Source organism: Halichoeres trimaculatus, unplaced genomic scaffold, assembly GCF_033239565.1.
Source record: "Halichoeres trimaculatus isolate MK-OKI-2021-1 unplaced genomic scaffold, fHalTri1.1 fHalTri1_scaffold_13, whole genome shotgun sequence".
In the NCBI taxonomy this organism is placed as follows: Eukaryota; Metazoa; Chordata; class Actinopteri; order Labriformes; family Labridae; genus Halichoeres; species Halichoeres trimaculatus.
The window spans coordinates 10304851-10332007 of NW_027437191.1; the positions used below are offsets into that span (position 1 = coordinate 10304851).

At 40.7% G+C, this 27157-nt stretch overlaps 3 protein-coding genes across 5 annotated transcripts in view; all 3 read left to right on the forward strand.

The window, feature by feature from the left end:
* Positions 1-3790: 3790 nt before the first annotated feature.
* Positions 3791-6391, forward strand: LOC141801530 (putative G-protein coupled receptor 139). Its single transcript, XM_074684578.1, has 2 exons — positions 3791-3869; positions 5382-6391. The coding sequence occupies exons 1-2, from the start codon at positions 3791-3793 to the stop codon at positions 6389-6391; spliced, it is 1089 nt and encodes a 362-aa protein (XP_074540679.1).
* A 3564-nt stretch (positions 6392-9955) lies between these two features.
* Positions 9956-19615, forward strand: LOC141802304 (uncharacterized). The gene is made up of 9 exons (XM_074685841.1): positions 9956-9990; positions 10086-10700; positions 15038-15176; positions 15256-15407; positions 16138-16226; positions 16313-16381; positions 16470-16574; positions 17220-17294; positions 19451-19615. The coding sequence occupies exons 1-9, from the start codon at positions 9975-9977 to the stop codon at positions 19595-19597; spliced, it is 1407 nt and encodes a 468-aa protein (XP_074541942.1). The 5' UTR covers positions 9956-9974; the 3' UTR covers positions 19598-19615.
* A 6263-nt stretch (positions 19616-25878) lies between these two features.
* Positions 25879-27157, forward strand: part of rev3l (REV3 like, DNA directed polymerase zeta catalytic subunit) — an 85147-nt gene continuing 83868 nt past the window's right edge. For all 3 annotated transcript variants that reach the window (XM_074685885.1, XM_074685886.1, XM_074685887.1), the window contains exon 1: positions 25879-26525. In XM_074685885.1, coding sequence (XP_074541986.1) covers positions 26387-26525 — 139 coding nt within the window. In that variant the 5' untranslated portion in view covers positions 25879-26386. The remainder of the gene's footprint in view (positions 26526-27157) is intronic.

The following is a 27157-nucleotide window of genomic DNA, read 5'->3' on the forward strand; positions in this document are numbered from 1 at the left end:
TTTTAAACTGACAATAATTCTCATCTCTTCCCCATCAACCACCCAAATGACCCAGAGTTAAATCCCAGAAAGACAAAAAACCTCAGGACACTGACTCCAGCCACCCCTGACCCTGGACAGGAAAAGCGGTCTCCGAAAATGAATGAATGAATGAATGAAACAAAAAGCTCAACTTTCATCAAGAAGGGAGAAAAAAGACAGTATAAAATCCATCCATCTGTCATCACCAGCTGGGTTCTGAAAATGTGGTTAGTAGTTTATTAGAAACCAATATTTATTATCAAATTTTAGAAATATTTAATGACCATTAGCAATAAAAAGTTTTCATAAAGTCCAGAACTTAAAAAGTCTGGAATTCAGAATTCAACATTGGTTTAATTTTTCTTTTTTTAATATGTAAAAACCAAGCAGCAACCTTGTGCTGAAGTGTCAAAACTGCAGTTCCTCAAGTGTCCACTCGAGGCTGCCTGTAGAAACATCAGAAACCACAGGGACACCCATTAAAAAGACCATCTTTACTGCTTGAACAGACATGGTAACTGCCTGATTAAAAAAAATTATAATTATAGTTTTAGTCTGAATAAATTACCTCCCTGTCAGCACTTTCAGCACAGTGGGTGGATTTCCTAGGAACTTTAATTCTTTTAGGATATTATGTTCATAACCTTTGACCATTAAAAGGCATGGCTGAAAATAAAAACATCTTCCTGTTGTTTTCTGTTGTACATTACCACAATTTTGTACACCCTTCAAAGCCCATCCCATCCAGGGTGACAAAAACAAATATGAATCGAGTTCAAGGGCCATAGCTTTTTTTTTGTTTTGTTTTTTAAATAGGGTCTAAATCGTGGGGGCTTGCCCATGGGTTTTGGGCCAAAATTTGACCCCCCATTTTTGGCTGAAAGTCCATGTAATATTTGTCCCCTCTGGAAACCCATCCCTTTCATGGGGAAAAAAACGCATCCTGAATCAAGGTCCATGGGCTATAGTCTTTGTTTTGGGGATTTTGGAAATTGTGTTTTTGGGCCAAAAGTTTTGACTGCCATTTTTGTCTTAAATTTCATGAAATATTGTTTAATACAACTATTGACTTATTTTGGGTTGGTGTGGTAATCCCTAACTTGCTTCTGATTGGTGCAGCCCTCATTGCAGCAGGAGTTGGTTGTGTGCCTCCTCCTCTTCCTCCTGCTGCTTTATCTATAGCCGTCTCTGGTGTCTCCTCTATCCCTTTCACGTATCACAGGAACAGCTGTCATCCTCTGTGAGGGAAGCTTCTTCTGTTTGACTCCATCATAACTTCTTCACACACACCACAGAGGTCACACAGACACCAGGTACGTCTTCATGTTTTCATGTTTTCATACATTGTATTATGAGATTCAGTCTTTAGCATGTTCAGTACTTGCTGACAAAACCGTGGAGGAGTATTTTTGGCTTTCCTTAATTTGGGATTTTTCTTTGTAAGATTAAGTTATTCTCAATGCTACATTAGTAATTCTCACAGACTAGAATTGATACTGCTGCCTCTCTGTTCAGCAAACAGGAACTAAAAATATATATATATACGTTTTTTTGTTGTTGTTGTATAACAACTGCAGCAGATGTTCCAGGGATCAACATCACTCACCTCCTGACATAATGAAGATTACAGATAATAGATGCATCAGCCTTTCTAAATAAAAGCAGGAACATAACATTTATGAAAGAAAATGTTTTGATATGTGCAGGACAAAAAGATAAGATGTGCTGCTTTACATCTACAGACGTGTTTTATCCATTATCCCGTGAAGCTTGTGCTTTGTGTGGGTTTGGTTTAGACCTTTAAAGGGATCAGATTACTGAGTCTGATTTTTCCCCTGACAGCCTGAAACTCATCCTGTCCTTCATGAGCGAAAAAACATTTTGCTATGTCAAATAAATTATTTAGCCCCTTTTAAAAAAAAAATCGGGCCTTGTGTTCAAATAACAAAAAAAAATAGTTGTAGATCTCAAGAAAATAACAATAATTTGCCTCCTATCACAATAAAATAGATTTAATGGGGGAAAAACAGTAATAAGTCAGTTACTGTGATTTTTTTTTTATATATATATATATAATGTTTTTATTTTATTTTTTCCTGTCAACAGGTACAATAATCAAGATAGACTTGTGTTATTTTACATTTCAGTGAGAATATGTGTGATAATCATGATAAAAAATAGAAATCATTAATAAATAAGAGATTAATCATTCAGAGTACAAAAAGAGAAAAAAATAGGAAAAGAAAAAAAAAAGGAAAAGGAGAAAAAATAATTAATTTAAAAACACATATACACACACACACACACACACACACACACACACACACACACACACACACACACACACACACACACACACACACACACACACACACACATAATCGCAACTAAAACCCATCCATTCCCTGAAACCAGAACACCAAACTCCAGTAGCATATTACATCTGAAGTCCACTGAGATTAGTTAAAATTGAGTGTCAAGTGTTTATAACAGAGTTTTAGGCTCCATGGATTCTTGCTGAAGATAACTCCAAGTACACAATGTCTGAATACATCAAGTCCCACACTTGGAAGAGAAGTGAGGGTTTCCATCTTGGGGCGACTAGTTTTTTTCCCACCATGATTGGCAAGGTCAGTTTTGGTAAATTATTCAAAAGAAACACAGCAGGCAAACAAGGCAATTAAATCATCTGGGATTTAGTTTATTGTCTGAAATGTCTGTCATTGGAAAAGTTAAGGGGGCTGATGTCATAAGAAACAAGAAGTCAGTGTCTGACTACAAAACTGCAGAATTCTGGTTGAAAATCCAATAAATCAATCTTTAATTTTATAACTCTAAATCACAACAAATATTACTTTAATGTTATCTAAGATGCTTTCCAAAATCATTAACAGGTCTGATCTGTTCATGAAAGATTATAGTTTTAACAAAAACCCAACATCAAGACAAGACAAGGAGTCTGATCTTATCGCAACTCCCCATGAGTACAGACCTTTGCCCCATTTAGTGAGTTACAATGTTAAGAGCAAACTAATAACGACATATATACATTTTGTATCCAGGGCACAAAACACAAAAGCTGCACTAACTCCATATTCAAAATCTGTTGCACCATTATGTCCACAGGGGGCGCCAAAATCATTACAACTGTTACTTTTGTCAAAGAAGCTTGAGAAAAAGGCTTCAGGGATCTGTGTGATAAAGATAGCAAAAGGTTGTTACAGACTGTCATGGTCTAACTGTAGGACATGATCAATGGTAGAAATGTATATGAGAAATAACTAAGGGTGATTTGGGGACTTATCTCCTCTCTTATTCTTACGTGAGAGCTTTTTGAAATGTGAGAATCACTGATCCATAGCTACTGTTGTCTTTTTTAAAAAACATATTATAGTCTGTCTGGTCTCTGTGCACAAGTTTTAACTAAGACAGTTACAGAAAAATCTTGACAGGTATAATGATGCTCTCTCTCAAATCATTTTAAACCAAAATGAAACAAATGTAGATCATCAAACCTGATTAGACTCTGGGTTGTTCTGTGGTTTTTGTATAAAATATAATTTTGGTTAACTCTGTTTGACCACAACTTAACCCATGTGCACCTCTCTAGCACTTCAAAGTGTGTGCACCTGAACCTCTCTGAGCAGTAAAGAGCTTTCACCTGTGAGTGTCACCTGCTGTGTTTGTCCTCTGAAGCCTTTTCTCTTTCTCTCTCTAATGGCTCTGTTGCAGTTATTAGCATGTGAGCTGCAGCCTGACGGGGTGAACCATGGAGGGAGCCAGCGTCACTGCCCTTGTCACTGTGCAGAAAATCTACTACCCCCTGCTTTGCATCATGGGAATTCCAGGTCCGTAGGTCCCCTTCATGTTTGGTCCGTGACTCTTCATGCCTGAGCAGGTTTTATTAGAACAGTCGATGACCAGGTGTTTGTTTACCTGTAACTAATGATATTAGTGTTGGTTGATCGCTGCTGGACACTGTGTTTCACTGAAACCATGACTGCATGACCATGACTTACCAAGAGACAATAACATTTCTACTTGCCTCATGACTTCAAGTCGCCAGCATTGTCTTTTGTCCTCTGTTTATAATTTGAGGTGATACCCACCAGACAACTGGACATGAGTCATAGAGACTCAACTCAAGTCGGACTCAAGTCGCAAATTTGACTAATTGCAACTTGACTCAACTTGACTTGACTCAAGGGTAAAAAACTTGAGACTCGACTCGAATTGAAAGACAATGACCTCAGAGTTGACTCGATCTGAGACAAGCTGAGTCCAATGACTTGCAGCATATTCGCCATGCTATAGGTTTACACTTTCATTGATTGATGGATTGATTGACTAGAGACAGGTGTGTAGCAAGATTACAAGCATGCAAGCAGCCAATGAGCACAAACAACACAGTGTGGTCGTTAATTAATAATGGTGACTGCCCGTGAGCCTGTAGCCAGTTCTGCTGCTCCAAAAGTAGAGCAGTTTGCGTTTAAAAACTACCACTCGACTGGAAAAAGGAGGAATGCGCAATGCAAGATATGCAACACTTAAATAAACTGAAAACAGCGTCCAACTTTATCTGCCATTTAAAGACTGCAGACGAAGCCAAGGAAGTGAAACCAAGCTAAAACTATCAGAAGTTTGTGAGCGTGTGCATGTGTGTGTGTTGGTGATATGTTTGTCGATCATGTTTTGAACATTGTTGCTAACAATAAGACAAAACAATTCCACTCACCACTGTAGCAAACGTTGATTCGGGCTACTGTAGCCTCTGTGACTGCATAAATAATATCCATCCATGGTAGCAAGCCTCCGTCTTCCAACATTTTATCACTTTTCATAACAGACATCCAGTCGTGACTCGTCAGCAGAGTAAATAACTCCCACACAAAACATTTATTCCTTCTCATTTAGCCTCTGATAAGTTTTTCCTCTGGCTATAACTACATTTAGTCCACTCTGTTATTCATTTGGAAGGTGATAAAGGACCCTATGCCAGCAAAATAAATGCACATGGCCAGGCACCATAGGCAGCTAAACCTGTGCCTGATGATAAATTACACATTATTATAATGCAGAGTTGCAGACTATTCTACATGTATTTTTTGACATTTGCTTTGGGAAGATAAATTTCTCTGTTCAAGATATAAACCTGAGATATAACCATTGACTCGACTCAACAACCTGGTGACTTGACTCGACATGACTTGCCCACAACAGAAAAAAATTGAGACTTGCTTGAGATTTGGACCAAATGACCCACTACTCACTTGGGACTTGCACAATTGTCTGATACCCAGATTCACAGGTACAACATTAAACCACACTGACTCTTACCCCTCTGCGTGTCTGTCTTCCAGCCAACCTCTTCACTTTCTACATGATCTGTTTCCGTAAATGTGGGATGTCCGACACTGCCATCATCTACCTGAGCTGTCTGGCCATTGTTGACACCTTCTACCTAGTGTGGGTGATCCTGGTTGACCTCACTCTTACCTTCTGGTTACTGCAGCCCTTCTGGCATTCCCACCCCATGTGTGGCATCCTGGGGTTCCTGCAGTATGGATCGCTCTACAGCTCCTCCTGGATCGTTGTGGTGTTCACCATTGAGAGATACCTGGTTTTGCGCAGCACAGCAGCCAAGCAGCACTTCTCCCAGGCTCGGGTCACCAGGCTGACCTGTGTGGCTGTTGTCTTGGTGTCACACCTTGCCTCAGTACCCCTGGGCTGGATCAACTTTGTCTCACCTATGAACCTGACCGTAGACGGGGTGAACATGACTCTGCCAAGGTGTCATTACCGCGATCAAACCTACACTACCATCATCGTGTGGATAACCACCTTCCTCTCAGGTGGAGTACCCATAGCACTGGTCATCATCTTCAACTACCTAATTGGGTACCATCTGTGCCGTGCAAGCAACCTCTTCACCAAGGAGGAGCGCCGCGTCATACATGGGAGGAGCACCAGAGGCATGTTGAGGAGGACCATCCTGCTGTTGGGAACCGTCTCTGTGACCTTCGTTGTGCTCAGCCTCCCTCGCTTTGTCACGTACTGCATCCTGAGGACTAAGTACAACACAGAGAACTTTGACAGGAACGACTACAGCATCCCTATCAACGTGGCCGGAGACCTGGCCAACATGCTGCAGAACCTCAACTCCACCACCAACTTCCTGCTCTATTGTATGGTCAGCCGACGCTTCAGGCGGGAGCTGGTCCAGGTGGTGACGTGCAAGGAGAAGGCCCGTGAGTTGGGCTCAGTGCTCACTCACACCACCATGAAAGTCTTCTCTGTGGTGGATCATAAGACTGTAGCGTCCAGCAACAACCGCTCAGTGGTGTTAACCAACCTCAAACAGACAGAGTAACTGGATCTGGGGGAATAGACAAAAATCAGACTTTGGAAATAGTAATTCCTCATTGGGTCACACCTTTGGTACTGTGACTGTTTGATATCCTTGAGTTCTGCTGTTGCCATCAGATTCAGTAAATGAGTTTGTTTTTAGGTGGTCACCTCATCTTCTATACCTAGCAACCACCATGTACTAACTCCACTGATAAACTGAGGACAATGAAGAAGTAGAAAAAGGGAAAGCTGCGGGACTGTGGGAAAGCATCCAGCTGAGCTGAGTCTCTCCAAGACTTAAGATCCTAGGTTGGACATATATGTGTATTTCTTTTAAGATTGTGATAACAAAATGTCCTACTGACTTTTTCATCCTACAGCTGGTTCAAGTAAAGAACAGGACAATGGACAATAACTCTTGAGAAATCTATTATACAGTTATAAAATGTCTTCATAAATGTTTAGCTATGGAGGTTTTGTCATTAAAGATCTAGTCTTTTTTGAAGGTAAAGATCACAAATAGTAGACTATTCTACAAATTCTTAACACTTGTTCATATCTGCAATAAAAAAAACAGTCTCAACATGGTATTTTATCACTGTTTGTATATATTTTGACATAGCGTGTACTAGTGAAAGATGACCTAAAAAAAAATCCTGCCTTATCTTTGGATCATTTTCTTGATACATCATGGTTAAACAGCCCAGGAGACAAGGTTTCATGGGTAGACCTTCAGAGGCTTGAGTGTCGGTGTATCTTCACAGATTTAACTGCACACTTTGGAGGCAACAGGACAGAGTGGGCTCACCCCTGGTGGTTGGCTTCAGCCAGTTCCTCCTGTGGCTCATTGGTGTCCTTTTGGTCCATCTTTAGTTTATTTAACATTTCCAAACCTGAAAAGGAAACTCATCAAAACTCTTCTTATCACCAACATGCTGCGTCTTTTGGTAATAACACAGAAACATTACCTTCCTCGGATGTGTCTGTAATGTCACCTTTAGGAATCACTAAAACAAAGAAAGAAAGCATTAATATCATAGACTGTATAAGAAGACCCAAGCCATTTTTCGAACCAGGCTGTAAATATGCTTTTTAATGCTGTAAAAGTCAGTTTTTATGGCTGGCTGTGGATGTGACTCCTGGTCTTTCTGCAGCCAATGAACAGCAACTTTTATCCAAACCAGATGTTGCCCCTTTGATTAATATGAAGCTAACATTGACTAGAGAAGCTAAGAGGTCCCATATTATGCTCCTTTTCTGCAGTTTAATATGGATCATTGATGTCTTCATGAAATGGTAGTAACATGTTTTGGTCCAAAAAGCCAATAAATCAAGCACAGTAGCATTGTTTCCAGGCTCTCAAAGCCCCTCTGTTCAGAACGCTCTGATTTAGTGGGCGTGACCTTCATATGTAAATGAGCCACTGCTGATACCGCCCCGCTCTTCCGCGTCACAGAGAGCGGCGCCACGAGCTCCGAGTGCACAATGTTTAGAAAACAGGGAAGCTTGTTTACCGTAACATTACAGGCTAAAACAACAGGCTAACCTCAGCCAAAGTTAGCATCCTGAAGCTAACACAGAGACAGGGAGGACACCGAGGAAAAGCTCTTGCAGCTGCTCCACAGCACACAGCATTTAAAATACTCACATTTCCAGGGTCCGAGGTTTGTTGGTGGATGGTTGGTAATGTGCCTGGATTCAGGACCAGTCTATTCGCTAGCCCTCTGTTGTACTGTCCAAAGTTGGAAAAACAGTCAGCCGTGAAGTGACTAGCACACACATGCACAGTTTTACTGAGTGTAGCTGGAACATTTCCTTGATAAATGAACTCTAGACACTTAGTCTTGTCTTCTTCCAAGATGGGAAGCTTGAGCATGGAACTAAGTGGCTGTTTGCAGCCAACAACAGAGCAGAGCAGCAGGGAGGGGGTTCAGGGGTATCCGCTACGGTGGACCAATCAGGTCCGACTTCCTCCTGATTGGTCAAAAAAGGGAATCACTGATGTTGTGTAAATCCCAAAAATCCAAACAGCTTGTTTTAGATCAGGATTTTACATTCACAAGCAACACTAAGATCAGGTTTTGCCATTAAATATCACATTTTATCGGCTGGGAGGAAATCCAAAGACCCACAAATTTCACTAAAAGACTTAATAAAGTGATTTTTGCATAATATGGGACCTTTAAGAAACTGTTATGACACAGTGAGATCAAATTTACTCATCTGTAAGACATTTGACACAGATATAAAACATTTCTTATTATTCAAACTTATCATTATTTGTAGAAGCAGAATTGTTAACAAGTCTCCTCATCATACAGTTCACCCCCTTAGGCCTTCAGGGCCCCAGCAGAGGGCGCTTTTATACCCTCAGTACAGAACTCCCTATAAACTAAATATTCCCAACACTGCTTCAGGAAATATGATAAGAATACTCACTGAGTTTGAAGTTTTTTCAGTATACACGTGATGAGAAAGATATAACTATTCTATATTTATTTGAAAAAAACAGCTGTAATCATTGCTTTATATGGTGCCCCTGACCTCTTTTTTTTACAAAGTAAACTTTCACTTCACTGAACAGGGGATACTCTAGTCTACTGCCTCTGGTCTGTTGTTTGTTTTTTATTCGTTATGTGAAAAAAAGTCACACAAACAAACCTGAGAAAACAGAGATTCAAGGAAGTGTGATGGATTCAATAAATAACTAACAGCTGTTTTTGTAGATGAGGAATCATCCTATGTCAAATGGTTGAGATGAAGGCTTTCAGAAAAATTTAACACTGAAGAGACCACTGAAGGTTTTACACCTCACAGACAATTATGATGAAACATGCCAAAATGTTTAAAATTACAATATTAGTAAATGTCCCAAGTGCCCTCCCTGCACATTTACTTACCTAACACAGGAATTCCTTTTCAATTTCTCACTCAGAGATCATCATCTCTTCTTTCCTGTTGTTCAGGTGTAAATGAGCCCTGCAAACCTTACAAACAGCTAACCCTGAATGACTGACACTCTCAGTCTCAATAACCTGTATTTTGCATAAATAGGTCACATGATGTTCCTACTTTGCATCGCAGGAATACTTCCTGTTTGCCTCAGAACAGGTCTGAGCTGTTTCTGAGAGAAACGCAGGTCCAAGGAGGGGAAGAGTGGGAGTACAGTGAGTACAGCACTGCCTTTGTCTTCAACATGAATCTGTAGAAAGTAAAAAAGAAAAGAGAGACTTCTGAGGTTATATCAGTGTTATTTGTTGTTAAAGAATAAATACCTGGCATACCTTTAGATCGGGAATTGACCTTTGTTCTAGTTTGTGTTGCTAAAGTTGATGTGTTACAGTAAGCACGTCTAAAGTTACACACCCATCCAGAGAGGAAGAAAGACGCGTAACTCAGAGCTATCAATGATTGTGACTCTTTTCTGTTTGAAGATCACTTTTAAAGAGTTTAGTTTTTATTGATTCAATCTCAGCTGAAGCTGCACTCGTCTGTCAGCCTGTTCAGTCTGAGGCTCGGTGTGTCTCTGTGTTGTGTTGTGCTCTGTGAAATTCAGCTGTGCTTTCATTTTCACCTCCCAGGAGACTCTTATCCTTGCTGACAAAATGGACTCTTTCAAAGGTATGAAACGAAACCTTCTCAGGCTCACAGCAGCTGTGAATCTTAGCATCAGAGTGAAGCTCAGACCTGTTTTCCTCTGTTTTTCTTGTTGTCAGGGCCCTGCCCTCACATGAGTGTCCCTGTGGAAATGGATGAGAGCATGACACCCTCCAGTCTGGACCTGGCCTTTTTTCCACCATGCAGACAGTGCAGAGAGGATGCAGAGACCAGCAGAGGGCCACGGGAGCATGACTGTGAGGAGGAGGAAGCAGCGCCTGCTGTCAGCAAGGGGAGACCACCTGAGAGTCAGCTTCTGCATGCTGCCCCCACACCACGCTTCTTTCTCCCTGCACAAGCAGGCCACATGAAGTCCCCCCAGCCTGCAGAGGTCTGGCTGGGTGGTCTCAGGGAGCAGGCTGTGCTGTATGAGCAGGAATTCACGGAAAACCACAGGAGGGGCTTTTCACACACTTCACACCAGTCTCGGGTTTGCTCCATGGAGCCAGAGAGTTTGGAGCCCCCTCTCCCTCTCATCTCTGATGCTAATGGTACCAACTACATCCCAGCAGGTTACCCTGCAGGACATTACCCTGCAGGACAACATCCTGCAGCACGTCATCCTGCACCACGACACCCTTCAGCAGGACAACACCCTGCAGCACGTCACCCTGCAGCACGACACCCTGCAGGATGTTACCCTGCACCACGACACCCAGAAGCACATCTACCTGGTCAGTTTTACACACCACTACAAACGTGAATAATCAAGTGTATGTTGCTATCATAAACTGTGTAAATAGGTGGTTGACATGTCAATCCCTCTAAAGTGAAACCAAAAACTTAGAGTGTTTTCATTGGAGAGGAAAAAATAATTTAAAAAAAAAAAGTTGTCAATTTGCCACTCTGTGATTATTTAGATTGGAAAAAGATATATGCATCCTAAGTTAGACTTGATGCAAATGTTATAAGTTCAAGTCAGAGTAGTAGCTGAGTCGGACTTAAGAAAGAGACGACTGAGTTTGCATCCAGCCCAGTAACACTTACTCCAGAGTCATTACATTATTTGTTTAACCATGAATGTCTGCATTAAATGCATTAAATTTAATCCTCCTGTAGATTGAACTTGAATAATCTGTGCTGTTTAATATCAAAGATTCAATGTTTTGATTTGTGTTTTTTGTTTTATTCATTTGTTTAATTTGCCATATGTACCTGGACCAACAATCCAGACACATGGGGATATGTGTGTCTCAGCTAGTGTAAAGGGCATAACCTCTGTTGCTGCTTTAGCATCACTATAGTACAGTTAAAGGGGTAGTAGACAGCAACGCCCATCTTTGTACACAGTCAATGTGTGCCTGAGGTCATATTAGGAATATATGTTGACTGCTCAGGATCTCCTCTAATCACTCAAAAACACAGGAAAGATGAATAATATTGACTGCACATCTTCCTGTCAGTTTATGATAACGTATTTAGAGGGTCACTATGGCATTATTGCAAAATCAGTTCAATACCAATTGACCTATGGCTAAGTCCCACCCACAAATTCAAGGAGCCAATCACAGTGCAATATAGCTTTCCTATCTACTCGTACATTCTCTGCCTGTACGCCCATTGAAATACATTGCAGAGAGTTGGTTTTCGTTCGGTCTTAGCCAGAGTTAGCCTACCATTAGCTCATAGCTACGTTGTTCATTGTGTCTCTTTGTATGTTGGGAGTTCATTGGCCTGTTTTGTTCTAGTTTTTGTACTTTGGTAATTGTACATCATTGCTAGCTGTTCTCCAAAGGGCTCTAGTTAAACTGATGTTAGCTTCTGGAGCTTAGCTTTATTAGCTTACTTGTAATAGCCGAGGTAACAAAAGTTGGCTGAACGATTCAGTGTAAATACTGTAGCACCAAACTAACAGAGATGCACTCTTTGTAAAGATGGTAAAAAAGGACGTTATATTTTTCTCATGACCAATGCTGATCCTCTATCTTGTTGTCTAAGATAGTGATGGCAGCAAGATGCGGTTTATCACGTTTCATAAAGTGGGGATCTGTAAATTTTGGCTTGTAACTGAAGCTTTGTATTGACCCTCTGAACAATAAAATGATTAATACACCCCTCCCTTGTCTAGTTTAGACCCTTTTAGTGACTTCTAGATAATACGTGATCTTTCTGTCTCCAAAAATCATCAATAGCATCCTGTGAAATGTCGCCTACCATGGCGCCTGTCACTGAATGTTTATTGTTTGTCTGTGAGTGGAGGGGGCGCAGCTTGGACAAAGGTCAATTATTGCACAAGTCAGGGGAAATAAACTAGGGTTGGGTATAAAAAAAAACAGTCCCTGTTAATAATCTATTAAAAAAGAAATGGTTCATTATTTACCTTTTTGCTAATCCTTTACATTATGTTGGACCTGCCGGACCCACCCACCTGTTACTTTGACCATTCTCCCCAGCTATCTTACCTCAGCAGATGGATAACATTTTCCCAAGTAAACTCTGATTCAGGATTTTCTGCTTGGGGTTTTACTCAAAAAGCATTGAACAGCAAGAGAAGTGCATTAATCTCTCATACAAGATTCCTGTTCAGTACATTCAACATGTCACTCATCTCCTAATGTACCAAAACAATATAAAAGAAATAGTGCTGGCTTGATGCTAATATATATGGGACATTGCATTGATATACTAGCGGTTACCATATATAAGTTTAACTTCAGATTTACAACAGAAATTAATCTTTCATCAAAGAAACATTTTACAATTATGTTTTGTAAAAAATACTGTAAACTCTTAATGTTAGAACAGGAACAGGAAAGTAGAAGAAAAGGTTTGTGTAGGCTGATGGCTGACTTCACTTACTACTGTAAGGTTCCATAGCTTATTGTTGTAACCACTTTGAGATACTAGATGGCTTATTCCAGTCAATAAAATTGATCTTAATACTTTCATGTCACATGACATGCTAATTGTTCTTATTTTTATCTATTTGCATCCAAAAATATCCAGATCCATTGATCAGTTTCATGTTTATTTAATTATAAACTCAATTAAATGTTGTTGACACAAAAAAACCTGTAAGGTGGACTGTTTGTGCACAATATATTTACAGGAGGATTTGATAAGCGAATGAATAAAGAATAGGGTCAATAAGCAGAATAAGGGCACTGTTATCAATAAAATCTTATCAATACCTATCCCTAAAATAAACCCTCTACTGAGACAGAAAGCAAATGAATGGGCACAAGTTCATTGATGCATTACGACAAACTTTTCACCAAGATACAGTCGGTGGCGATTGCTCTAAGACTGCAAGGGAAGCTCAGTTTCCCCTAAAATGTCCCCAAAAAAGTGGTGATATGTACTGCTGTGTGTACATTTCATTGCCAAAATATGCGCTAGAATTCCTTCATCTTTTGTTCAGAATCAGCAACTTATCACAGGTAATTAGCTCGACCTCCTTCTCATTCATCCCCGCAGCATCTCAGCGCATTAACACAGTTGGACGCTCAGCGTCATCTGACTTCAGTGGGGAAGCGTAGAATGGGTTGTGAGTGGGTTGTTCCACTGTGAAAACTGGACGGTCATTGGATAAACGCTGGGCTTTGTCCCGCCCATCGGACACTCAGCGTCTCTGGGGGTCTATGAGGCAGTAGGCTGGCCTGGACGCTGGGCTTCTGCATGATGATTGGATGATCTGTCTGAGGCCAAATCCCTTTTGGATTGACAGTGAAATGAGCCAGTCAGAGATCTTGAAGTTTAATCCTCCACTGGAGCATCTTCTCAGTTGTTCTGGACTGATCCGGAGGCTTTATCAATCCCCGGCGAGTTTACCTTTCTTAAAAACAATGAGCATTGAGAGAACCCTGGAAAAAACACCTGATTGGTATGACTGGGTCACAGATCATTTTCTTGAAAAGGAACGGAGGGTAGAATTTACGTTTAAATAAATAAACAAATTTATGATGTAGGCTGGAAAAAAATTAGCTTCCCCTCCTTGACTGACCAGCAGCCGCCACTGGATTCAGTTAAAGGGTCAGTATATGAAAATGTTGTGAAGACAACCTATCAGCCAAACAGTTTGTATGGAGAGCAAAAACAGGAGATATACAACTCATCGTAATGACTCCCATGGTCAGTTATCTGAGGAGGATTTATTTCTCTCTATAAACAGATATCTGTATGATGAGCAGCTCTGGATCAGCTAAGACTGAGACACAAACCTGCTTGATGCTGTGTCACTAAAGACAATCAGCGGTTAGATTTCCTCTCTTCCTGGAGTGCGTCAAATATATGGACTTTGACTTTTTGATCATTTGGATCATATTTATTTTTCCTTAATTTATCAATACTGTTGAACTGATGAGACCTTAATATTACATATCAGGGAAATCAGGTGGAGAAAAAGAACAGGTTAGCAGAGAGCCATTCCTTCTGTCAATTTTATGCAAACAGATCTTTTGCAACCAGTTACCCCCTGCTGGCCGTCAGGAGAATGACGGCTTCAGTCACTCCTGCTGTTGATCACCTTTCCCAACCCTGTAGCTGTGTCTCCTATTATCCCATCCAAAGTACAACCTAACACAGCCACTAGACGGGCCATAAATTCTCAGTTCTTATCAATACCAGTCAGATCTGAAGTTTTACCTGCTGTTGAACAGGTAGGTCACGCTCTCTTAATGAGCTGTTAAACCTCAATCATTTCACTAGTGTAGGTCTCAGCGGGGACTTTAAGGGGGCTATGCTAATTATGTAATAGCTAGTGTCATTAGCAGTGGGTTATAATTAGTAATTATAGGATATTCATTGACACATTTCACCGAAATTAAATTCACCACATTTACTAAAATTGCCTGCAGGAATAATCAGTCTACAAATACCAGGAGGATAGATTCAGAAATCTCTGTCTCAAGCTGATACATGCAGGACAAACAGTAGTGTGTAGGCCTGAGCTGGAACACTGATTCATTATGTTTCCCATCATCATTGCAACATCTGTGAGAAATCAGGAATTGAAAGTCCTCCCCCAGCCCTGTGCAGCGTCACTCATCACAGTGTTCATGTCTCTCTGCAGGCCCAAACATAGTCCAGGGAAGGTGTGCCTGCTGCCCTCAAGCCAATCTACCCCATCACTATTATAAAAATGATTTCTATAACAGGCCTGGTAACCCAGCAGATCCACGCCAGCAGCATCAACACCTCCAGCCAGCAGGGTAAAGGAAGATTTCCATGCTATTATTATCATCACGCCATGTTTTTCACACTCAAACTTAATGATATATCCCTCCACAGGAACCAACCAAGACTCCGTGGGTCTGTGCCGCGCTCTGCAGCCCCTCTGAGAGACGCAGTGCACGAGGTGGGCGTAGAGAGCTTCTTCCAGCCGGGTCCAGGTCCAGCCACGGGGGAGATCAGGAAGGTCATCAGCCTACCTGAGGAGAGCCGTGAGTCAAAATGATAAAGCAGTGATGTTCTTTCCCCTAGAAGGGACATATTTCATCTTTAAGTCAGAAATAAAACCATATTTCAGAAATACACAGCTATGACAGTTTATCCTGAAACATGCAATGGAAAAAATGAAATCTTGACAAGATGTTGTTTTTGTTTTGTTTTTTGTCTTATTTTCAGTAGAAAATGTCTTTTTAGATCTAATATGAGCCACATTCATCTGAATAGTCCAGAAAAATGTCTTTTTTTAAGTTGCTTTAAAACATAAATGAGGTCTGAATTTCTTGTAACAAGTTAAAAATATCTGCAAATGAAACAAGAGAAAAATTACTCGGATTCAGACATTATTATAGTTTTAGGCAAATTTTCTAGCGAATTTTTCTTGTTCCATTGGCAGATTTTTTTTTTTTTTGCTTGTTACAAGCAATCCAGACCTCGTTTTTGTCTTTAAATAACTTAAAACAAGATATTTTTCTGTACTGATAAGTTGAATGTGGCAAATATCCAGTAAAATAGGACAATTTTTACTTAAAATAAGATAAAAACACTTTATTAAATTTCAGTTTTTGCAGTGTAACAGGCAACCATCACTGCTCGTTTAAGAGCTTTAGCCCCCAAAAGCCAACAGAACTGAACATATGGGAAATTTTTAAGGCACACGTAGAAAGACATCGGTTTATTTATCATACAGTTACAGGTTGGGTTTTACTGACTCTCTGTCCACAGGAAATGTTTTCATCACATACTCTGTGGACGTAGCAGAGGAGATCTTTCCGTTCGTCAAATTTCTGACAGATCAGGGCTTCAGACCAGCAGTAAGTCCTGATCTGTCTCCATCACCTCTTATTCTCAGTGACCTCACCTGTCAAACTCTGAAATCATTTCTCTGTATCTGGGTTAGATCGACATTTTTGATGATACAATCCAAAAGATGTCCATCACCAAATGGATGGACAGATATCTGAACGATGTGAGTCTTTTGTCAAAGTTTTTAAGATGATACATCAGTGAAGAGTCTGAGTCCCCCTGCTGAGCTGACAGATGCTTTCCCTCCACAGAAATCTGTGCTCATCATTGTGGTCATCAGCCCCCGGTACAAGGAGGATGTGGAGGGACACGGAGAGGACGAGCATGGGCTGCACACAAAGTACATTCACAACCAGGTGAGGGCACCTACAGCTGTACGTACAGTGATCAGTGAAGTACTGCCCCCCTCTGGTGGACTGACAGAATCACACTCCCTCCTCCTACTTCTGAAAGGAGTGTGAAAATGGTCCCCTCAATCAATCTCAATGTCCCCTGGTGTCACAGGTGTGTCACAGGTGCAAAACAGTGTTATCAAGTGAGCAGAGGACCACGGGAGCATTACTGTGAAGGAGGCAGCAAAAAAAAAAAAAAGCTTTTAATGTGAATGTGAGGTCACACCTGCACACTTTTATTACTCTGCTCATTAACCAGTGAACAACCAAAAATACAAACAAGTTGGAGCTGGGTATGGCTCTAACAGTTATTTATTCATGCAGCAAAAGACATAATTCCTGAATTTTGATGGTTGGTAGCTTGTCATAGGCTTCCTTGCAGGCCTAATGAACATCCAAGCCCGTGTGTGTGTGTGTGTGTGTGTGTGTGTGTGTGTGTGTGTGTGTGTGTGTGTGTGTGTGTGGTAAACAGAATCTACTCTGGCCACACACAGTCAGAGGAACACTGTTCTTTGGTTCTGTGGATCTTTCGCTATTCAACTCAGTCCAGCATCTCTTTAGGTTCATGAACTGTGACTTGTTACTGATCCTCTGTTCCTCTTCACACAGATCCAGAATGAGTTTATCCGACAGGGCTGCCTGAACTTCAGACTGGTACCTGTGTTGTTTCCAAATGCCACTAAAGTGAGTTACACTTCTTTATGGTCCATAGTTTACACACACCTTAGACACACACCAGAAACAACAGGACAGAAAAAGTCAAAGGCCAACTACATCCCTCTCATTAAAGGTTCTGTGAGAACTTTCTCAGTGATCTTGAAAAAGTCTCTCTTCCAGATAAATGCCTGATCATAAACCACCATTTAAAATGAGATTATCAGTGCCACAGTAGGTTATTTCCAAATGCTTTTCTTCAGGAAGTGGTAGGGATGGACAGGACTGATTTTCAGCACAAAGGCCCTACGACAACATCACGCGAGCTGATGAAGTGTAGCAGAGAGTACAGAGATTTGTTGTTGCAGTTATTCTGCAGTGGTCTGTTCAAACTTGAGAGTCTATCAATAAAATGAAGAATGAGGTTATGTTGGCTCTGCTTGGTGAGGTTGGAGTTGGTAGATGAGCATAACCAGAATTCACATCAGCACTGGGCTGTGAGTAGTGCTATATAGCCGACAACTAAACTACGCTACAAACTGAGTTTACAAAGTTTGCTTCTTGTCATGTTTCAAACAGTAACATTGTGTAACTACAAATAGATATGTTTCCCTTACCTTTGTATCCAGCAAAAAGTCTTGAACAAAAAGAAATACTGTTATTATTATTATTATTATTTTTTTTTTTCAAAAACACACGCCTTGTAAGAGTAATGTCCTCGCAACAGTGATTGCAAGTGCTCATGGGAAACTGAGTTTTTATCCTGGAAAACACTAACTTTTCTAGACAGTCCTCACAGCCTCTATCAGTGTCAAAGTCCAGGCTCAAACTTGATGCTAATTACAGACATTTATGGTTTCCAAGCCCCTGATTGGAAAATCCAGATTTTAAGTAAATAAGACTGTTAAAAAAGACTTGTAGTTTTATAATTATGGCCTACTTCTCAAAATATCTAAAATAGAAAATAGTATCAGCATTATAAATCACAAATCTAACAGTAGAAAACCAGTGCCTCTTTATTTTGTTAGCTTTGTTTCTCCACTGAGTATGTTTGGAAACTCATCAGTTATTAAACAGATACAGAGGTTTAACCAGATCCTCACAATGTCTGAGTACAGCTGTGAGGGGAAAAAGGGTGCTCCAGAGCCTCATAAAAAAAAAAATTCACCTCATTGTTGACCCTGGCTAACATGTGATACTATTTACAGCTAAAACCCAATCCATTTTTAAATATGGGAAAGATGAACTTTTCAGTGTTGATTTTCCCACAGATCTGCACATACATATATGCATACATACTGTACTTACCTATACTGTACTATATGGTCTATTTTTACAGGGACAAGCACAAATTTCACTTCATGTGCACATGAAAATCACCTGTGCAACCACACCAATCATAATGTCACAGCCTCTTTAAATAAATATCTATGAAAAGGCGAGAGGGAAACTTCTTCAACATGATCTGAGCAGGCTTGTCCTCACCTAAATCATCCAGAGGGTCACTGTGGCCATGGCTTTGTGCTTGAGAGAGCTTGCTGCAACTGAGATTGGGGCTATAATTGGCTTGTTCCCGCTCCGGCCCTGCTGCTACCGCTAGCTAGCGGCGGCGGCTCACCTGTTAGCTCCTCCAGCTCATCCTCCACGGGAATACGGTTCTCCTGCTCGGCTGTCGCTCGTGCCTCAGGTTGCTGCTCTGTCCTACCAGAAGCTGTTTTAGTGTCTGGCGGTGGTCAGAAAAAATTCCTAATGTCTATTGCGATATCCGTTTTTAAATTAGCCTACACGTCTCCTCTGGCTCCTTTTTTTTTCTCCTCCGGCTCTCAGGGCAGTGCGAACGTAAAGAACCGTCCCCTCGTCACTTGCAGTGGCACGTAAGTGTCACGTGACACAAGCCGAGCCATATAATGAATTAAATTATATCAAAAATGTTTTTTGTATTTAAAATTTTACTGATTTAACTTAACTAAATATGAATTGATACAAAGTGACACACAAAACAAATTATGACTCATCCCAATAAAATGTTCAGAAGGAAAAAAAAAAAAAAGAATTACCCATACATCTTCAGTTCTGGCTCTGAAAACTTGTGTGTGTGTGTGTGTGTGTGTGTGTGTGTGTGTGTGTGTGTGTGTGTGTGTGTGTGTGTGTGTGTGTGTGTGTGTGTGTGTGTGTGTGTGTTTCAGGCACACGTGCCTAACTGGCTGCAGTGCACCAGGATTTTCCGCTGGCCCCGGGACACCACCGACCTGCTGCTGCGCCTGCTCAGAGAGGAGCGCTACATCATCCCGCAGCAAAAAACCGACCTCACCCTCACCGTACGTCCCCTCTGAGACCGACCGTGCAGAAACACAGAGGAGCTCTTTTAATCTGGGTTTGATTAATCAGCCTGGTTTCAGCTGACTGTTGAACGTTTTCAGACTCAGATTAGTTCTTTGCACTAAGGCTGTATGACACAATAAAACATGACCCTCTGTACATAAGATTAAATCTGCTCCATCTTATTCTGTAATGATTAAAACCAGAACAATAATCATGTTTTAACCAAAGCCTAGAGTAAACCAGCAGAATATGAATACAATGTAAAGTTTTATTTTTTTGTGTGTAAATAAATCATTAAGATTCACTCTGACTGTGCTGTGGTCCATTTTGCTGCTCTGGACTGGATTTCAATACCAGATCATGAATTTTATACTGCCAATCAAAGGAGCACAATTTCACTGGGGAAGAGCAGGTGAATTTAAAAATAACATCATATTGATTTTATGTAATTATTATTGATTATTGATAGTCTAGCTCAGTTTGGGTCTCAGCCTCCTGGAAATTAAGGAAATTCTAGTTGTTGAATGGATTTGTCTTTGTCCATAGAGTAGCTTTCTGTCAGTCAGTAGCTTGAGGCTGGCAGACACAGAGTTCAGTACTGTTGTGAGCTTCAAATGCTTTTTGGTGCTAGGAAAAACTAAATATATTTTTGTTACTTTTTTTTTTTACCTTTACAATTCTTTCTGTCCCCATTATAAGACTGGTAGCAATCTTTTTTAAAGTAATTTTTTCTTCCTTTTTATGTCTTTATAAACTTAACCAGCATCCTCAACACGAAATATCAGATAATCAGAAACAGGTTAAAACTCCCAAATCCCTCATGTTTGTATTTTCGTTTTTTAAATTTGAGATTATTGATGTTCCACATGAATTTAAATTTAACTTTCTCAAATAACCCTGAAAAATAACTGTTTTTGTTCATTCATAAATTGTGGCTATAAATAAGGCTGTAAATATTTCAGGTGTATAATCCAGGCTTTACACTGTGCACATCTAGTTCTGTAGCCTATTTCTATGTAAAGGCTAAAACTGCCCAGAAGATGGCAGCACATCCCCAACATTCACCCTTTAAAAACCGTACCAATCACTCAGTTTCCATCCTGAGTTACTGTATGTTTTTGTAGTGTTGGAATTTCATTCATTCATTCATTGTCCAAACCGCGTATCCGCTTCAGGCTGGCGGGTGACTGGAGCCTATCCCAGCTGTCAATCACAGGGCTGACACATAGACAGACAACCTTTTGCACACACTCACATCTACCGACAAGTTAGAGTGTTCAATTAACCTGGTGAGCATGTTTTTGGACTGTCGGAGGAAACTGGAGAACCCACGCATGCACGGGAGAACATGCAAACTTCACACAGAAGGGCCCACCTGCCAAGCTGGGAATCGAATTGATGACCTTGCTGTGAGGCTGCAGCACTAACTGTTGTGCCACTGAGCAGCCCGTGTCTTGGAATTTAAAGAACATAAATCCTATTTCTGTGATTCAGTGAGGAGAGACACACGGACACAGCAAAGGGTACAAGAGACCCTCTGTTAAACTCTGACCTCCTAATAAGGCAGGCGCTCCAAGCTCTGATCTCCTCCTGTGAGCTCGCTCAGTGAGCACAGACTGGTTCTCCCCTGTCAGTCTGTTTACCAAACCTGACACCAACATGATTTGCTCTCATCAGAGGGAGTGTGTGCTGATGTCCAAGCTTTTATCAGCTCCTGCATGAGCCTGCTGAGTGTAAACACAAGCACTGCCAGAGACAATAAATCCAGTGTTTGCTATTGTTCCTGGACGGGACTCAGCCTTATCTAGAGAGTCGCAGAGACCCCTCTCTGAGTTACCCCCAAACAAAGCCTGGACCCTCATTAAACTACCTCCTGCCTGAAAAACAAACTGAGAACTGCTCCTTCTTATTACTTAATCAGACAACAGGAGTGAGCTCTACTCAAGTATTGTTTGAGGATTGAGACAGCATTGATAAAGATAAATTAGATGTGGCCTAACAGGGTTAATGAGACACAGTGATGTGTGATGAGAGAAAAGTTCTTCATCACCCCACTGACCTGTCATAGCTCAGTCTTTTATATGTCCTATAGACTAATGACAGAGGCTACTGTCTCATCCCTAAAACTCATCCCATTTACACTAGAGCTGCTATTATCATCATCAACATCCTCATCTTTATCATTATCATCATCCTCCTTGTCCTTATCATGATTACCAAAATCATCATCATCACCATTATCAACACCATCATCATAATCATTATCATAATCAATGTTATCATCAACATCATCATTAACATCTACATCACCATCAACGTCAACATCACCATTATCACCATTATCATCGTTATCATCAGTGCAATCAATATAATCATAATCATCAACATAATCATCCCCAAAATCATCAACATCATTACCATGATCATGATAACAGCACTATCATTATCATCTTGCCCCCTTTCTTTATTAACATCACCATCATCATCACCATTATCATCACTGTTATCACGAACATAATTATCATCACCATCATCGTCATCACCATAACTGTTTGAACCATGATAATCATCATTACATTATCATCCTTATCACCATCATCACTATTATCATTGTCATCCTCATCAACATCATCATCATTGTCAAAAACAACATCATTATTTCCCTCGTCATTTTCCCTGTTTTGGTTGTCATTTTTTTGTTTCAGTCCTCTTCATAAACATCATCATTGTCATCATCATCATCATCATTATCATCATCATCATTATCACAACTATCATAATTATCAACAACATCACCATCATTATAAAACACCATCATTATAATCATCACCATTATCATCATCAGCGTCTTTTTGGTTGTTTTTGTTGTTGTTGTTGTAGGCATCAACAAAATCGTCATCATCATTGTCTGCTTCATTTTCCATAACTCTTATACCATATTCTTTATCTTCTCATTATCATCATCACCACAATTTTCATGATCATCACAACATTTACAATTATTTTCATAATTTTCACCACAATCATTATCATCAACAACACCATCATTATGAAATATCATCATCGTTGACTTTTGGGTTTTTTTTTGTTGTTGTTGTTGTTATAATCATCATGATCATCATCATCTGGTGCTGCTGCTTTATTATCATTAAAAACAACAATAACATTATATCTATTATCACCATCATCTTGATTACTGTGAGGCTCACCGTGTTAAGAACCCATGCATTTAAAGCTGTGCGCTGTTGATGTGTGTTGATTGGTCACTGTTCTGGTTTGGATTGGCGCAGGCCACTGCACGGAGAATGTCTGCACTCAGTGTGCTGAGGAGCACTTAAGGTAAAAGCCTGGTCTGTGCATTAAATATGGTATATATATATATATATATATATATATATATATATATATATATATATATATATATATATATATCAGGCGTGCTATTGGTGAATGACACAGACATCTGCTGATTGGTTCATTAACAAGGCCCCACTGTTACTCAAGGTCAGCACACACTCCACACACTCAGGGCGCCTCTACATCAGGATAAATGCAAATGAAAGACTTCCATCATGCTGGGCGTCTCTGAGAGCAGTGTCCCTGGTATGAACTGTACTGATCCAGCTGTTTGGGAGGGTAACGGGTGAGGGAGCAGGAAGCAGTGAGCTCAGCACGTCCACCTCTGCTTTCTGTGTGAAGAGACCATTACAGGTGTCTGAGAAGAATACTGAACAGCCCCAAGACGAGAGGGAGGCGAGAAGACACACAGCGTCAGTGAAGCAGCTCTGTGGGATCTGAAGGAGGCACAGAGGAAAGACACTGACGGAGCAGTCAAAGAGAGAACAGACTTCACACAATCACTTAGACAACATGACCAAAAAAAACATGCAACTCCCAACCATGCAGGTGTTTAATTTAATCAGTCTGCCACCCTCAGTGAACATTAATAAACTCTGGAGCTGTGTACTGTCTGCTGCAGTTGTGATGCTCTCTTTGGTCTTTTTGAAAAATATTTTTTATGCTTTGAAAAAGTTTTAACATGTTCACATACCAGAACACTTTCATGCTGATAAATCTGAAGGCTCTAACAGCTTCCCTAATGTGAAACAATGGTTAGAAATGATCAGAGATATGTACTGTAGAGTCAGTTTAGAATGAGAGGAAATGTGTTTGGTAGTTAACAGAGGGAACAGATGATATATAGCTCTGTGGGCTGACTGACACAATAATTTAAGTTACTGGATCTGTATGGGCTCTGATAACCATGGGTGTTTTATTTATTTTAATTATTTCATAAAACCTTTATTCTTATGTCTTTGTGCATCTACCATCTTGTTGGCTCGGAAATGAAAATTTTAAAATGCAATATTTTGTGTTTATGTACACACAATACTCGACCAACATTAACATTTAAAAATACTCGATATTCTTGAACATTTAGTTTGGATTGCATTTGGTGTCCTCTGTGGAAAAACTCATTCCCCAAAAGGAAAAGATTTTTTGTTTGTTTGTTTTTTACTTTTGAAGTTCAAAACTCTTTTCTTTTTTTTGACTCTTTTTAATATACCTGAAACTTCCTCACCAGTCTGCATGATAAATGTAGGTTGCTGCGTTCAGTTCTACCTCAGATTTACCTTTTTTAAAAAGGTGACAACCACAGTCCATTTTAAAAATAGGGGGAAAATCAGAGATAGTGATAAACTCTCACTAAATTCTGACCCGACGGTAGCCAAACTTCTTTACGCTATCACCAGAAACATGACCAGCCAATCAGAAAGTGTTTTAACTTTCATGTCAGGTGGTGCTTCCCGGCTCTCTGACCTGTGTCTGGACTTGTTTTAATGCTGCAGCAACATGAGGAGAAATTTGTCAAGTATTTTATACAGCTCATCGACACCGTTTCCTGTTTCACTTTCAACCGGCATTAAATTACAAAATAAAAGTCCATTAAGGCAATCGGTGACGAGAGCAGTGACTATTGATTAATTTGGTTTATTTAATTTTCGTGCTTTTATTATTAAGCATATATGTCACACAGGAAAGTTTTCAAGATTTATATTTTCTTCTCTTTTGGTAATTACACCTTATTTATTTATTTTACATTTCTGCTGATTATATTCTATGGCAAAAATATCTTTGTTAACACCACAGCCATGCTGTAAGGTCTTGAGTTAACATGTTAAATTTTTTTAATCATGACATTTTATATTATTCCTTTTTCTTAGGCTGCAGCTCTGCCTTTGTTTTCCAGCTGCAGCTGTGAATGGGAATAACAAGTACACTGTTGGAAGTCAAAGTCAAGCTCTCCTGCATGTTTCTTACTGTGCTACAGTGCTCTCTTTTCAAAGCCTGTATCTGACAGAAAAAATTCTCTGAAACTTTCTCATCAGTCATATCTCGTAGGTCACAGTTGTAGACCTGAACAACACATTTAAAAAGAAAAGATAACAAAATTATTTTATCTTGTTGATTTAAATTACAAAACAAAACACTAATTAGAGTTGTATAAAGGAGCACAGATGGCCTAGTGGTTTAGGTTGCACTTCATGAGGTTAGCCTTGCACAGGTTGTTAACACTGTGAAAGTCTGCCAGGGATATGGGGCCCCACCAGTGCACTGCCAGAAAAGTTGTCATATTTTATCAGGGGCCCTGCAAGTTATAGGCCTCTAAGGTCATACCTTCCCTCTCTGTAGGCTATAGTGCTCTAACAATCAACACTGGGAATTCCTCTTTACTGTGAGGAGCATAGTATGATCACACTCTGTTCCACACAAGGTTCTAAAACAACAGACATGTAACAGTAAGATAGACATTTATCAGTTAAAAAACGAATAGCAAACGTTCAGCAGAGCAAACCTCGAAAAAATTACAGTAACAAGAGGATTCAGTGGGCTTTTATTTTGAAAATATGTCGCGTGATCCGGTATGTTTGTACTAAATTATTGTCAGATTATTGGATATAACTCATGATATAACTACAGTGAGTTCATTGTGCTGAAACGAAAAAAAAGATTAAGTTTTTTTCGTCCACTCAACCCTAGGCTATCATTATACTATGAGAGTATAAGCCAGGCATGAGCGTAAGCGTCCTACAAGAAAGCTACGTAAACCTGGCACCGAAATATGAAAATTAGCTCTAGACTCATTTCAAACTGGTAAACAGAGCTCTTTTAATGACAGTATTATAATATTTTAACGGTTTTTGTCCTCTGTCACAGCAGCCCAGTGCCGGTGCGGCTTTTATTGTGAAAAGTAAGGCCGGAAGTACTGCTCTCGTTACCGCGGTCAACTTCCCTCCCTCGCAGGTTAGCCGTCGCGGGTTAGCCTGTTATGGAAGAAGGAGCTGAGAGCAGAGGGCTGTCTGTCTGAGAAAACGGGACTGGCTGGGACTAGTTCTGAGGCGTGATATGGAAAGATAACGCTCATACCAGGAAGCCGAGGAAACGTCTCACTGACTGAAAACACAAACAGAAGAGAGGACAGCCTAAAATCACGGGACAGCCATAATTACAAGCACAGCATGGATCCGGCAGCTGCCAAACGTCCGACAGTTACCCGCCGCCGTCGAGTTTAGCCCCGCTGCCGCAGCTGAACCTTAACGGCGGCGGAGGCGGCACCGAGCTTTGTTCGCGTTTTTTCATGGGCTTTCCCTCTGCTTTGACGTTGTTTTGCTGTCGTGACAGCTACCTCCTCGACTGGCTGTGGCCATTCACCGAGGTCCCCCTGTCGTACAGACTCCTTGCAGCAGTTATTTTGGCTTTTTTCCGTCGCTTGGTCGCTTCTCACGGACGCGGCAGTCATGTTTTCCGTGCGGATCGTCACCGCAGACTTCTATCTGGCGAGTCCCATCAAAGACCTGGACGTGTGCCATTCTGACTTCAGGGAGAGCGGCGTGAAGAAAGTGCCGGTAGTGCGGATATTTGGAGCAACACCTGCAGGTTTGACAACTCTTGTGTTTATTCTGTGTGGTTGTTATTGACGCTAATGGTGGTGCGGCTCCACGCGGCGTGTTACGTGGTGGTTGTGCTGCTGTTTGGACACGCGCGGACTCAAAGACGTCTGCATTGTTTAGGGGGAATATAACGGGTCTGTTAAACATGCAAAGTGACAACGGGAAGGTGCTGTTGGGTGTTGACACGTTGGAGTAACGCGGCGTGCACACTAATGCGTTTCGCATGCAGCCTCACGGAGCGGTGGGAGTCCTGCTCCTCTCCCCCTCCTCTCCCTCCTCACGCGGCTGGGCTTTGTTTTCGCTCTCCCTGCTCCACCATGGCATGCTGCTGGTGGAGGAGGACACCCTCTGGCTTCAGGGCTCGACTTGTGCCCCTAGCTGCCACATGTGGCATTCAATGACAGCTCACATTTTACCTGTAAGGTGGTTTTATCCTGTTTAGAGCAACCTGTGGAGTGTGGACAGACGGTACCCTTTCAGCTGTTCTTCATTTTCACTCTGTAAATCACATGAGAAAAAGCTACAGTTTAGAAATAATGTTGTGTCTTTCAGCTCTATTGTGAAGCTGAATGAACAGCAGCATTATTAGCAGTTAAATGAATGAAATAGGAAGAGACT

Coding starts and splice junctions, on each gene's coding strand:
- LOC141801530 (XM_074684578.1), top strand. CDS start 3,791: ATGGAGGGAGCCAGCGTCACTGCCCTTGTCACTGTGCAGAAAATCTAC. Junction 3,870..5,381: donor TTGCATCATGGGAATTCCAG/GTCCGTAGGTCC, acceptor TCTGTCTTCCAG/CCAACCTCTTCACTTTCTAC.
- LOC141802304 (XM_074685841.1), top strand. Junction 16,575..17,219: donor CAAAGTACATTCACAACCAG/GTGAGGGCACCT, acceptor CTCTTCACACAG/ATCCAGAATGAGTTTATCCG. Junction 17,295..19,450: donor TGTTTCCAAATGCCACTAAA/GTGAGTTACACT, acceptor TGTGTGTTTCAG/GCACACGTGCCTAACTGGCT.